The sequence below is a fragment of the Sinocyclocheilus anshuiensis genome, unplaced genomic scaffold, assembly GCF_001515605.1.
Source record: "Sinocyclocheilus anshuiensis isolate Anshui unplaced genomic scaffold, SAMN03320099.WGS_v1.1 scaffold800, whole genome shotgun sequence".
NCBI lineage: Eukaryota > Metazoa > Chordata > Actinopteri > Cypriniformes > Cyprinidae > Sinocyclocheilus > Sinocyclocheilus anshuiensis.
The window spans coordinates 350,057-362,739 of record NW_015554126.1 but is presented as its reverse complement, the minus strand read 5'-3'; the positions used below and the strand labels follow the sequence as shown (position 1 = coordinate 362,739).

The 12,683-nt window shown below is 37.5% G+C and overlaps 1 protein-coding gene across 1 annotated transcript in view; it reads right to left on the bottom strand.

The window, feature by feature from the left end:
- Positions 1–12,683, bottom strand: part of LOC107670153 (PQ-loop repeat-containing protein 1-like) — a 41,322-nt gene that overhangs the window by 6,991 nt on the left and 21,648 nt on the right. The window contains exon 4 of the mRNA XM_016462664.1: positions 5,576–5,792. Within this exon, the coding sequence (XP_016318150.1) occupies positions 5,576–5,792 (217 nt within the window). The remainder of the gene's footprint in view (positions 1–5,575; positions 5,793–12,683) is intronic.

Genomic DNA, 12,683 nt, shown 5'->3' with positions numbered 1-12,683 from the left:
TTACATAGAAGGGGGGAATCTCCTCAACCACCACCAGTGTGCAGCATCCACCTGGATGATGCGATGGCAGCCATCTTGCGCCAGAACGCCCACCACACACCACTTTATTGATGGAGAGGAGACAGAGTGATGAAGCCAATTAGCAGATATGGGGATGGTTAGGAGGCCATGATGGTCAGAGGCCAATGGGCGAATTTGGCCAGGATGCCGGGGTTACACCCCTAGGATTTTGAATGACAACAGAGAGTCAGGACCTCGGTTTAACGTCTCATCCGAAAGACGGTGCTTTTTGTCAGTATAATGTCCCCATCACTATACTGGGGCGTTAGGACCCACACAGACCACAGGGTGAGCAGCCCCTGCTGGCCTCACTAACACCTCTTCCAACAGCAACCTAGTTTTCCCAAGAGGTCTCCCATCCAGGTACTGACCAGGCTCAACCCTGCTTAGCTTCAGTGGGCGACCAGTCTTGGGCTGCAGGGTGATATGGCTGCTATAGCCCATGTTCTTGTTGTTAAGTAGGAAAGAGAAAAGGCATCCCTCATTGTTGACTTGTTTTAGGTTAATAAAGCATTTCTTTCACTCTTCTTGTATCCATTTTTATGGATTTTGCTTCGCTAGCTATGATAAATGAGTTTTTGCCACCTGGGTGTATCGCTGAGCACCATTTGAAGCGAATATAAGGTAGATCACAAGCACAAACAGACCACAGAAAGACAAATAGCTCCCACCAGTTGTCATAACAGCAGCCACAACAAATCAGAACTGCATCTATACTAGTGAGGACAGTTTCTGTTCCCCAGATACCCTGTACAGCAAAGATATATCCACTGCTTCCTTATTTTTTATAAATATGGGAAACGTTTCCTATGAGCGTGAAACTCCCAGGGGTAATCAAGGCCGATCAGGGCTCTGTGTGAGCAGCAAGGCCCATGGCGAAGCTCAGTCTCATGGGAGAATCTGGCTGTGTGTCTCTGCTTGTTAGGGAGAAAGATTACAGCGCACTCGGCTTCATCAACACAGCAGGGTCCTGATGCTAACTACGCTCTTGACTTAGCATGGAGCCCAAACCCCAGAAACTGGTTTCAGCCGACATTAAAGCTGAATGGCTCGAACTTTTTACCGTTAACTTTTTTAACATTTTTAAAGCTCTTGTGGAGGCATCTGAACTAGGAGAAGTGAGAGACAGCTAGTGAGAGACAGCAGGTGAAAGTTAGCGACAGCATAGTGATGTTGTGTAATCTGAGTATTTGGGACTTATTCAATTAGACTTTAATTAAATATAGTGCTTTTGAATGAAAGAAATGCATAGAAATGCCTCCTTTGATGAGAAATGTCCTTTTCTCATCAATTTGAACATAATCTTACAATACAAAGACACTGTCAGGTTATTTGTTGGATCTAATGCAGCAGTGTCATGACATAAGAAACAAATGTGTGTGTCTGTGATGCAACATTTAATTTACACAAATCCAAAGTCTAAAACCTCAGTTCACCTAAAACTTCAACACTATTTTGTTGAGAATCTACCTTTGACTCATATTACAACTGACTTGAACCAACACTGATGCTATCACTGAAAAAGGTGCATACTGAATTATGAATGCTCTTCTGTTTTACCTTTATTTACATACTAAATTGTGCTAAAACAGCAAGTTTTATGAATAGCCAATGTCTAAAAACATAACTTTAACACCATTGGAGCAGTTGAGCCAGTATTGGAAAATCAGAAAAGGTTTTCATTTTATTGAAGCCCATTAACACCAAGAATGATAGCTATATACATATCGATCACCTATAATATATAGATAATAATAATATATATCAGCACCCACTCTAACAATAATAATATTTTATTTTAAGCACAAGCTGCAGTTATTTCGTCATTAGATTCTAACTATTAGAACGATTATTAAAACTTTACAGTTATAGTTGTTATCAGTCTTGGTGTGAACGGCCCTCTACTCCAACAACCTGTATCTAGGGTCTTTGCTCGCAGCAGACAATATGTTTTAAACTGAGGATAATGAGAATGAGTCAATGTGTTAGAGACTATGCTGTAGAAGAAAAAAGTGTTCATGGGGTGAGTATGCTGGTTCGTTCATTTCTGTAAAATTAGAACCATCATCAAAAAGTCCACACCAAGGCTAAAGACGATAGCCATTTGAAATATAATTCACACTGTATATGGTCTCACACACACACACACACACACACACGATAGCGTGAGAAAAAAAAAACCCTTAGATAAATAGGTTGAGCTCCTTTTGCTCACGTGTCAACAAAGCCATCAGGGTCCAAAATCTGAAACATAAGGAATCAATTTCTGTAAAAATACAAATGTGAACACACACAAAAAAGCCCCTGTCAAGAATTCTGAGGGTCTTTCAGAACTTGAAAAATGGGGTAAAGCCTCATGGGAGAAGGGAGCCAGCGTGTCGCTGGATACCCGGTCCATTAATGTCAGTCACAGTCTGTGACACACAATGCCCTTCTGTTTCTCACTTCATCCTGTTCTTACATCTGTGTTTCCACCAGAGCAACATGAATTTAAACAGCAGCAGAAGTGGACACAGAATCAACGAGAAGTTCAAATGAGGAGAAAGAAGGTCAACAAGAGATGGGAGCTTTCAGAGAATAGCAAGGGGAGATGGGCCATTTAAATCCATCAGGTTCAATAAATATCTGGCTCAAGGGCACAGCATTGGACCCTCCCAGCTTCAGTGGCCCGTATTAAGGACTGTAAGAGGGTATATGGATTGTTGGTCTTGTTAAAGACAGTACTGCATGTGTCATTGGTAGAGCTACTGATGTGTAGACTATCACAATACCTCATAAAACTCTCTCTACAAGGGCACAGCTCTGCTCCACAATCTAGTGAGCTACCCACCTCAACAGCATTTTACAACCAAAACTCAATGGGTGAAAAAACAGTGCCTATACTGACATTTTTGCAAAATTCCAAAAATGTACCTACACATACAATTCATTGCAGTTTCCATATGAAATAAACATTAAAACACCAAAAACTTTTCACACAAAAAGTGTTTAGAGAAGCAGATATAATGTTAACAAAGAATTAAGTATGGTTCCTCGCTCAATACTATGTTATGTCCTTAAACACTTTTACCGTAGTGCATGATTTGAAAATGACGTTTGTATCACATAACTAGCTCCATATGTATGGCTTTTCAGACATAGCAAACTTGCTCGGTAGCACACCTGGTAGAGCAATACACTCAGGTAAGGGTACTGTGAAACAAGAGTCATGATCAAAGAGCTCAAAGACTTGTAGAAGCAAGCTAAAATGATATGGTTGTTCCAGCAAATGTGTTTCTATCTCATTTTGGTTTAGTGTACATGGTGTGTTATTTTCTAACACAGTAGAGGCCTTTAAGAGCCACTGTAGTGCTGCAATATATACAGCAACCAACGTAATAACTTTGCCAGATTCATCTCTTTTTAAAACATCTACTGGACTATTAACTTTGAAAGTGCTGGCAAATGTGCAAAAATCAAATACAATTTTGCAGAAATATTGGCACAGGCACGTTTTCCAATAAGCCTGGGTTGGAATTTTAAAATTATTGTTAATATTTTAAAATACATTAAAGAAATAGTTCACCCAAAATGACAATTCTGTCACCATTTACTCACCATCATGTCATTTCAAACCTATATGACTTTTTCTTCTCTGGAAAAGATGTTTAAAGAATGTTGCCACTGCTCTTTTCTATTCAGTGAAAGCATATAGGCTAATTTCCCAAAGAATAGTGAGCTGCCTTCTAAGGTAGCATACTAATTGAAACAGAATCTAATAAGAGATCAATTTGTAACACTGTACATTGACAGTAGCACTCCTCACGTGAAGACTTAAGCCACAATTCATTTCAACAGAGTTTGCTGTTAGCATGTTGCTAATCCTAAGATTTATTAAAGCTAATTCAATAAGCATAAAATTAACTAGCACATACAAATGTTGGATAAAATAGGTAATCTGTGAATTAAATGTACCTAACTTTAACTTTTATAATCAATACTTTTTGGTACGGATCAATTTTTATTGGAAAGAAAAAAGATATTTACATATAATCAACATAAGCAGCTCACTAGGTTTTGGAATGGAGCTATAGTGACCAGGGGCTGTCAAGCTCCCAAAAGTGCCATAAAATAGATTATAAAATCTGTTCATTATATTTTGAGCTTTCTGTAGTTTCTTTGTATGAGGAACAAATGGAAATTTCTCAATTATTCATTATCTGCAGAAGCTCTCAATTCTCATTCACATGTCTGTATACTGAAACATAATTACAGACAGATCACAAATGCAATATGTCAAACATGGCATGATGCATTTTTACTTCAGGATGAGTAAATGTTGATAGATTTTTTTGGAGTGAATTATTTTTTTAATATTGTTTTAGTAGTCACTGCACATTTAATCATTTTAGACAAAATCCCAACAAGTTTGTGTGGAGCCTTGTTAGGTTTAAAGGTTCACTGCATATTTATACGCAGATATATGCACACAATATACTGTATACACACACAAACACTGCAGTGCTGTCTTGGTGACAGATATCTTCCACTCATAGATGTTGAAGGACGGCTTTAAATACACACTCTGAACCATGTCTCTAAAGTCTTTGCCAATAATAAATTCACTCGCATACGCAAAGAAACACAGATGTCAGTGCAGTGATCGGTCGATGCCTGCAGACACTCTGAAATCACATCAAGGGCAAAGGCATTACACACGACACGTTATGGCAGTGACACATTCACTGTGTTCATAAAAAGATAGATTTCCGGAGAACTGCCATTTACATTATCTTCCATTTTCCCTCTCCCAGCCTAAACTGTGCTCATAATGTTTAATTTGGCTCATAAAGGGGAGCCTGGAGCATGTGTCGCACAGAGTTCTGTGGAGCAGACCATGAGATAAGGGCTTTTTCCTTTTTTTTTTAAATAAAAAGAGGGAAAAAGAACTGGCTTCAGCTGAAGTGGAGCTGATATTGAGCTGTGATTACTATGCTGACTAAAGCCTGAGGCTAAAGATATTAGCTTTACTCTAAATTCTCTCTGGTGCTCATTGCAGGCTTTTTTTTTTCTTTTTTCAAAAAGTACCAGTAAGGTCAACTTTGTTTCAGTCTTCGGATTCGAGCAGAGTGGGCTATGGCATCAATTAACAAGCTCATTAGATGTCTAATATTAATTATCATCATTACGTGCTTTTAATGAATGATGTCTTGGGGGAGGCATGTCCTGCAAACATTTAACATTCTCACCTTCTACCCGTCATGGCACAGGCGACACACATTATGGCAACAATGAACAAAAACTGCCACAAGAGGTTTCGACACATTGGCTGTAGCATGATTTGAATGCTAACTGGAACATAGCATAAATGGACAGTAGTGTTGTAGTGATTTTTTTTTTTTACATGAGCAGAACTTTGTGAGCTGTGTGTATTTCTCCAATAGACTGAAATAATTTCAGCACTGCATACAAATTGAACGAAGGCCTAAATTAAAACTTTTAATAAAAGATCAATAACAGTTTGGGCCTTGTTTACCTCATGCCTCGGGTGGAGCGGTTGTTGTAGTTCTGCAGCAGCTGAGGCAGTCCCAACATGGCTTCAAACATCACAGCCAAAGAGCCCAAGGCTTCCACAAATAGGACCCAGTCCAGAAAGAGGAATGTTATGAAAGCACACAGCAGCGTGAAGGCAAAGCAGAATATCAGATAGTCCTCAAAAGAACTCCAGCTCCAGAAATACCGAAGGTCCAAATCTGTAGGTGAGACAAAGAAAGAAAGACAAAAAAAGATCATAAAAATATTTCATATACAGACAATGTGTTATCTCCAAGCATCTCTCTATAACACTACCCAAGAGAATAGGAAAGGGAAACTTTAAAGCATTTTATCATTAGTATGCATTTCACAATGCTCAACACCTCACACAAACTCTCTCATGCTATATGAAAAGTTAAATGAGCTTTGAAACCTGTGTGCCTCTTTCTGCAGATCTCCATTATATAAAGAATCTCATTTACGACAACTCAACATTTCATTTACAATTTTCCTGAGAGCTGTGAAATAAATGACCAGGCTCTCCAGGGGAACACAGCCAAACATTCTGCAGTGAGGATTAAGCACTCGCATAAAATAAAGACAAAACCTTGACTGTTCTCCAGTCAGCAGAAAAGAAACCATATATATATACACAATACAGATACACATATGGAGAGATATATATTATATATATATTTTTTTTTTTCTTACTAAAAACTTTGTATAAACGTACATAAATTATACAGAGATTGCAGCACAAAATAAATAATAAATAAACTTAAAAATGGAAATCATTAAAATATCTTGGTAACACTTGAAGCCTTTATGTATAAAGCATTATAAAGGTATTCATAATGTACGCTGTAATACATTAGCCCTATATCTTTTTATATCTATTTGTAACCAAATTAAAAAGCATTATAATATTAGCAGATTCCATGTTACATTTGAAATTAGTTGTTTGTAATGTGTTTTAATTAGTGCTGTCAAATGATTAATCGCGATTAATCATTTGACAGCACTAGTTTTAATGCATTATACTTTCTAAAATTTAAACAATTAATAGATAAGTACTATATTGTATTTTAACTATGAAATCATGCAACGAAGGTGCATTATAAAGAATAAATAAAGCATTAAAAATGTGTTATATAAAAGCGCACCAAGTAACCTACATTCTTTCTATATGAATTTAAAAAGTGCCAAATGATAATTGTAGAATTTTGATCAAATAAACAGCTAATAAGATGAATTAGTACATTTGTATCTAGTGATCATCTCTAATTAATATCAAATGGAAATGTTATTCAAATTAATGGCAAATGTGGGACATGTTTTGTCCATTCTTAAGAATCAGTGAGGAGACATAACAAAACAAATAAGACGTAAGATAGTAAGGACAGCTTCTGCATCAAATTGGTCATCTCTACTTTAGTGATCATGCACCATGTAAGACATCCTGACATGATCAACGAGTACCTGTCTCTCACCCAAACTGATGGCACAAGATCCTGAAATGAGCTGACATCAGCTCCAGAGAATTGATAGCTAAATAATAGCCCTATTTGTTACAGCTCTGACTGGAATGTCATGTTCAGCAGCAGAGAGCCCACAGACCACACGCTGTCATTTAGTAGGTTTTATGTTCTGATTACTTGCATGCGTCTACCTGACAGGCACCGGCACTGTAGTGTGACTGCCGTGCCAAACATTTGCATGGATGTGTGGTAAAGCAAGGGGGGGAGAGAGAGACGTCTGGAGGTGTGTTTGTGTGATTAATGCACCGTATATTATCAGAAAACTCACAGCTTGAAATTGGAGAACAGATAGGATCAGGAATGAAAAAGCCTCAGAAATCACATAAACGTTAAGTGCTAAGCTAGGAAGAAGAAAAAAAAGGGAACGGCCTCTACCTGACAATATGAAAGAATTGTTTCCATGAATCTATGTGATATAGGCAGGGTCCAAAATTAGCCATCAATTAAGAAAATCTTGCACTAAATATATAATTATTAGAAGTTTTTCCCTGCATATTTGTGGTAAACAGTAGATTGGTCAGATATTTTCATTAAAAGACGGTATTTTATTTGAATCACTTACATCAGCAAAGATCAGATTCTTACAATTTCACTTATATTACTGTTCAAACGTTCAAGCCAGTGTGGGTGTTTTTTTTTAAAGAAATTATTAGTTTTATTTAGTAAGGTCACATTAAATTGATCAAAAGTGACAGTAAAGACAGAACATTATTTTACATTGTTACAAAAAAATTCTAATTCAAATAAATGCTGAACTTTATATTCATCAAACAACACTGAAAAAAGTATCAGTTTCTACTAAAATATTAATAAGTACAAGAAGAAGTAATAAGAAGTGTTTCATTAAATCAGCCTATTAGATTAATTTCTGAAGGATCATGTGACACTGGAGTAATGGCTGCTGAAAATGTAGCTTTGGCATCACAGGAACAAATTACATTTTAAAATATATTCAAATAGAAACCAGATTTAAAACTAATAATATTTCACACTATTACAGGTCTGCAAGCTCCTTGCAGGGATCAAACCAGTAGCTTTCTGATTAGCAGCTCTGAAAATGAAGCACTACTATGCAAATTCAGATATCCACAAATGAAGCACAAATGCAGTACCATCATTTGGTGCACAAGACAAACACTGACACTTCATTTGTAAAAAACAGCATTAAATAAAAAGCTCTAACAATTTCATTATTCATCTGTGTGCAGAACTGCATAAAAATATACTCGGTTCATAAATACCCCACCTTCAGAAAAATTGTTAAGTATTAAAATGCACCATGTAGCTCATCCTGCACTGTAAATGAAATCTCAAATCATACGGGTTGTTCCTGAGAGATGTGCTATTACTTTTCTAAAGAAATGAACTCACAGACGATACAACAGGCAAAAAAATCCAGCAGACTCACATTGAAAGAGTAATCCAAACCATAATTTGGGACAAGATCATCATAGATTTTAGGGAGTGGGCTTTTTTTGACCAGCAAACACCCAGAACACCCTAGAAACAGTTTATAAAATGCCATCATCCTTCATCCTGGCTGGTGTGCAAGCTATAACCCGTCATACTCAGGACATCTTGTTCTCCAGTGGCATTCAGAATGGAACAGTCACGCTTTGAAATGAAAGATATAGAGCACAGCCTTTTCTTCTCAGATGTCCATAGATCAAACATTTCAATTAGTAACACAGCACCTCAAAGTCGGAAGTGTGCCTTAACCTTTGAGTGTGTGTTGTGGCACTAATCTCTTGATAAAAAAAAAAAAAAACACATCGGCAGTCTCAACCCACATCAAGATTTCAGGCCAATAACACAGGTTTTAGCTTCTTACTTCTTCATGGGCCACTTCAATCTTAGCTAGAAAAAAAAGTCCAGAGGAACCTTTGAAGAGAATGACAACTAATAAGGAGGCCCATCCAAATAAACCATCTCTTCCGCTTCTCTCACAAGTGGCCCTGTTCCCAAGCCTGAGGAGCCCTTTCTCAAGTTCTGTTCATGCCTGGATGAAGGCCAAGGGCCCTATGGCAGATGCTTGTCCAGTCTCTGTAATTTTTCTGGGCTATGCCCATTAGCTTCAACCTCAACGCCATTCAAGGCCATGTTGAAGTTTTGCAGAATCCCATGACTGTTTATTTATGCACACATTTATTTTGCATGCATGATCATGCATATTTATTTGCAGATGCACATGTCTCTGGTATGATATGAATCCTTGATTATGTGCTGCCATAAAAAGTCAATGCAAGATGCAAGAAGTCATAAGAAAATAAAAAAACGAATCATATATTAGACATGTATTTTTACACTTTTATGTACAGTATATTTTTACTATATATACGTGTTCCTAATATATATGTATGTGTGTATATGTATGTATATATGTATGTGTGTACATACTAAGGATGCATGATATGTGGGCTGTTGCCGTCATTGCATAATTTTCCATTTTAGCTTCATCACTTACCAGCCAATATTTAATTTTAATGTTTGGATTTCATTTTTAATACACAAAAATAACAGCTTATCTTTATCAGCCAGAATTTTAATATTGATGCATCCAAAATCATAAATCATTGCCCCAATGGACAAAATGAATCGTCACTTTGGGACATAATCATATTTAAAACAGGATTAAAAAAAAAAAAAGAAAAATCAATTAATAATCATGACCCAAGTCTTTCAAAGTATGAGAGTATGAAAGCATCAGAAAGTAAACTTCCCGAAGTGTGAAAATGTGAACAAAAAGAGAAGTCATCTCTGACAAAAAAAATATGCATTTTTAGATTCACCTTTGTTGCAATAATAATTGTACAATAATACAATAAAAGTAGACAAAACTACTCTGAGTTGATCCACTCACTGAATATTCATGCAATACAGTGACACGCACACTACTTTGCAATAGATTTCATGCATGCGTACCCATAGCATGCTCTTATTTCCTGCCAAGTGTGACCAGTCTATCTACATTAACATCCATTTGGAGCTCAATGAATATTAATTAGCAACCTTGTAAGTTAATTAGTGAAGCAGTTCATCAAGAAAAAGTGCTTTTTTACATGCATGTGTCGTATTTGTGAAATGTTTTGGTGGGAATATGAGGAAACATCTGGAACAGGCACCGAGCAAGTCCCACTCCGAATGCCCTGACCCGAACGTCTCCACAACCTACATGTAACCTTGGTGAGCTCTGATAGCCCTGATGCAACTTTACAACAATACATCATTGCAAAATAATTAGAAGATGGTTGAGAAAACTAGTGTGATGGGCTGCCTCAAGGTTTGCCCTTAGCTGGCTAACATTTTGTGTTGGAAATAGGTAATCGATTGATATCCTACTTAAATAGAGACTTTAAATTAGATGAAAACAGATAATTAGGTAAGGGATTAGGAGGGGTAATTAAGCAGTTGACCCAAAGGGAAGTGACTAGAACAGCATGTGCTGAGAAAACACTTCAGCATCTAGAGGTCTAACATCTGTGTGACAATGCCGGAGAGATGTTACTAGGGGTTTGACTGCCTGACAATACAAAGTCAAATGATTAATTTAACCTTAGTAAGTCACGGCACCGCAGTGTGACCTTTTGTGATCCATGAAGGTCGATGTGCTTCTTTCACAAAGCATCCTTGGGCCATAGAGGGTGGTGAGGGAAGATTGACTTCTTCAGACAAACATCACCCATAACCTTCAGCATGGGAACTCACAGCAAATCGCACTCACAGCAAAGCAAAATAACTATTGGTAGCCATCAGCAATGCTGGAAAATGTTTTGAAATAGAAGAGCTGTTTTAGCTGATTGTGACATAATTCAAAGGTAGTGTTATAACTCATGAATATTAATTAGGATAAATAAACATCAAACCCTATTAAACCCTAAAATATCAAACAATGCGATGCTTATTTTAAAATGTAGGTAAAACACCTGTAAAAAAAATCGATACGAAAAATTACTTCATAACACAGTAACGTAGCATATTGGTACAGTTTTTTTTAGAGTGTAGGTAATTGAAACTTAAACCTAAAAATAAACAAACTTAGGATTCTGAAAAGTTTATATAGCCGATTTTGAAAAGTTTAGCCGTGCTGCTGTGTGGTTTACGATTGTACCTCCGTGTAGCTGTTTTTCTGTTGGAATCTCTCTTGCTATCACTCTCTGTTGTTTAAACTGCTAAAATATAACTTAATTCTCACCATATCTCTCATATTATCTATCAAACTAATTTGACATTATTAGCTTTTTAATCTAAACCGCTAGCACAGCATGTTAGCATTCTGTTAGCCAGTTAGCATGTCGTTCGTGGCTACCATTTCTTTTATCTCTCACTCCATTTTTCACGAGTTCAAACAACTGTGGTAAGTCGGAATCATTCAACAATCACGGTGAGTCATGGCTTCTTCTCCTGTTATTGTCACTTGGACTGCTTGCCACATGTATAGTGTAGCCTTCTCTGTCAGTGGCGAGGGATTCACATGTAATAAATGCAGGGAAATAGTTAGGCTGACAGAGAAGATTTCAGAACTGTAGACATGCATACAAACTTTAATTGAGGATGGTAAGAATGTGAGGGCCTTAGATACGGCTTTGGATTCGACTAACTGTTAGCTTAGCGAGTCTGGTTGCAGAGCCCCGCAGCAGGGCGACTGTGAGGCGTTATAGTCGCGGGACAAAACACCGGTTCTCCCCACTCAGTGATGCACCCACTGAGAAACCTGATGAAAGAGCCCTTGTTATTGGCGATTCTATTATACGGAACGTGAAAATAGTGACACCAGCCACCATAGTCCAATATTTACCGGGAGCCAGAGCGCCTGACATCTTGGCAAATTTAAAAGTGCTGGCTAATGTTAAATGTAAATTCTGTAAGATTGTTATTCACGCCAGCACTAAAGATATTTGACGTCACAAGTCGGAGATCACTAAAAATAACATTAAAGAGATGTGTGAACTTGCAAGGACGATTTCAGACACTGTAATATGCTCTGGTCGCCTCCTTGATTACCGTGGTGACGAGATAAATAGCAGACTGTCGTCACTCAATGGCTGGATGTCTAAGTGGTGCCCACAGAATAACATACTGTAGGTTTCATAGACAATTGGACGAGTTTTTGGGGCAGACCTGACCTGTTGAAAAGAGATGGTCTTCATCCTTCTAGGGGTGGTGCCGCTCTTCTCTCTAGAAATATGGCACACAGTCTTAGAGTTTGTACTTGACTAACTGGGGCCCAGGTCAGGAAGCAGACAGACTGGCTAAACCGACCGTCTGCTTGCTGCCTCACGTCACAGAAGTCAGTTAATTCTCAGCACATAGAGACCCTTTCACCTAGATCTCACATTATAGAGACTGTGTCTGTTCCCCGAACTAGAAAATACAAAAAATGTCCAAATCAATTTAAGAGTAACAATTTAATTGATGTTCAACAAATAAAAAACAGATGTAATATGGATAAACAAATGATAAAGCTTGGCTTATTGAATATCAGGTCCCTTTCTACGAAAGCACTTTTTGTAAATGATGTGATCACTGATCATAAACTAGATGTGCTCTGTTTGACAGAAACCTGGATAAAAC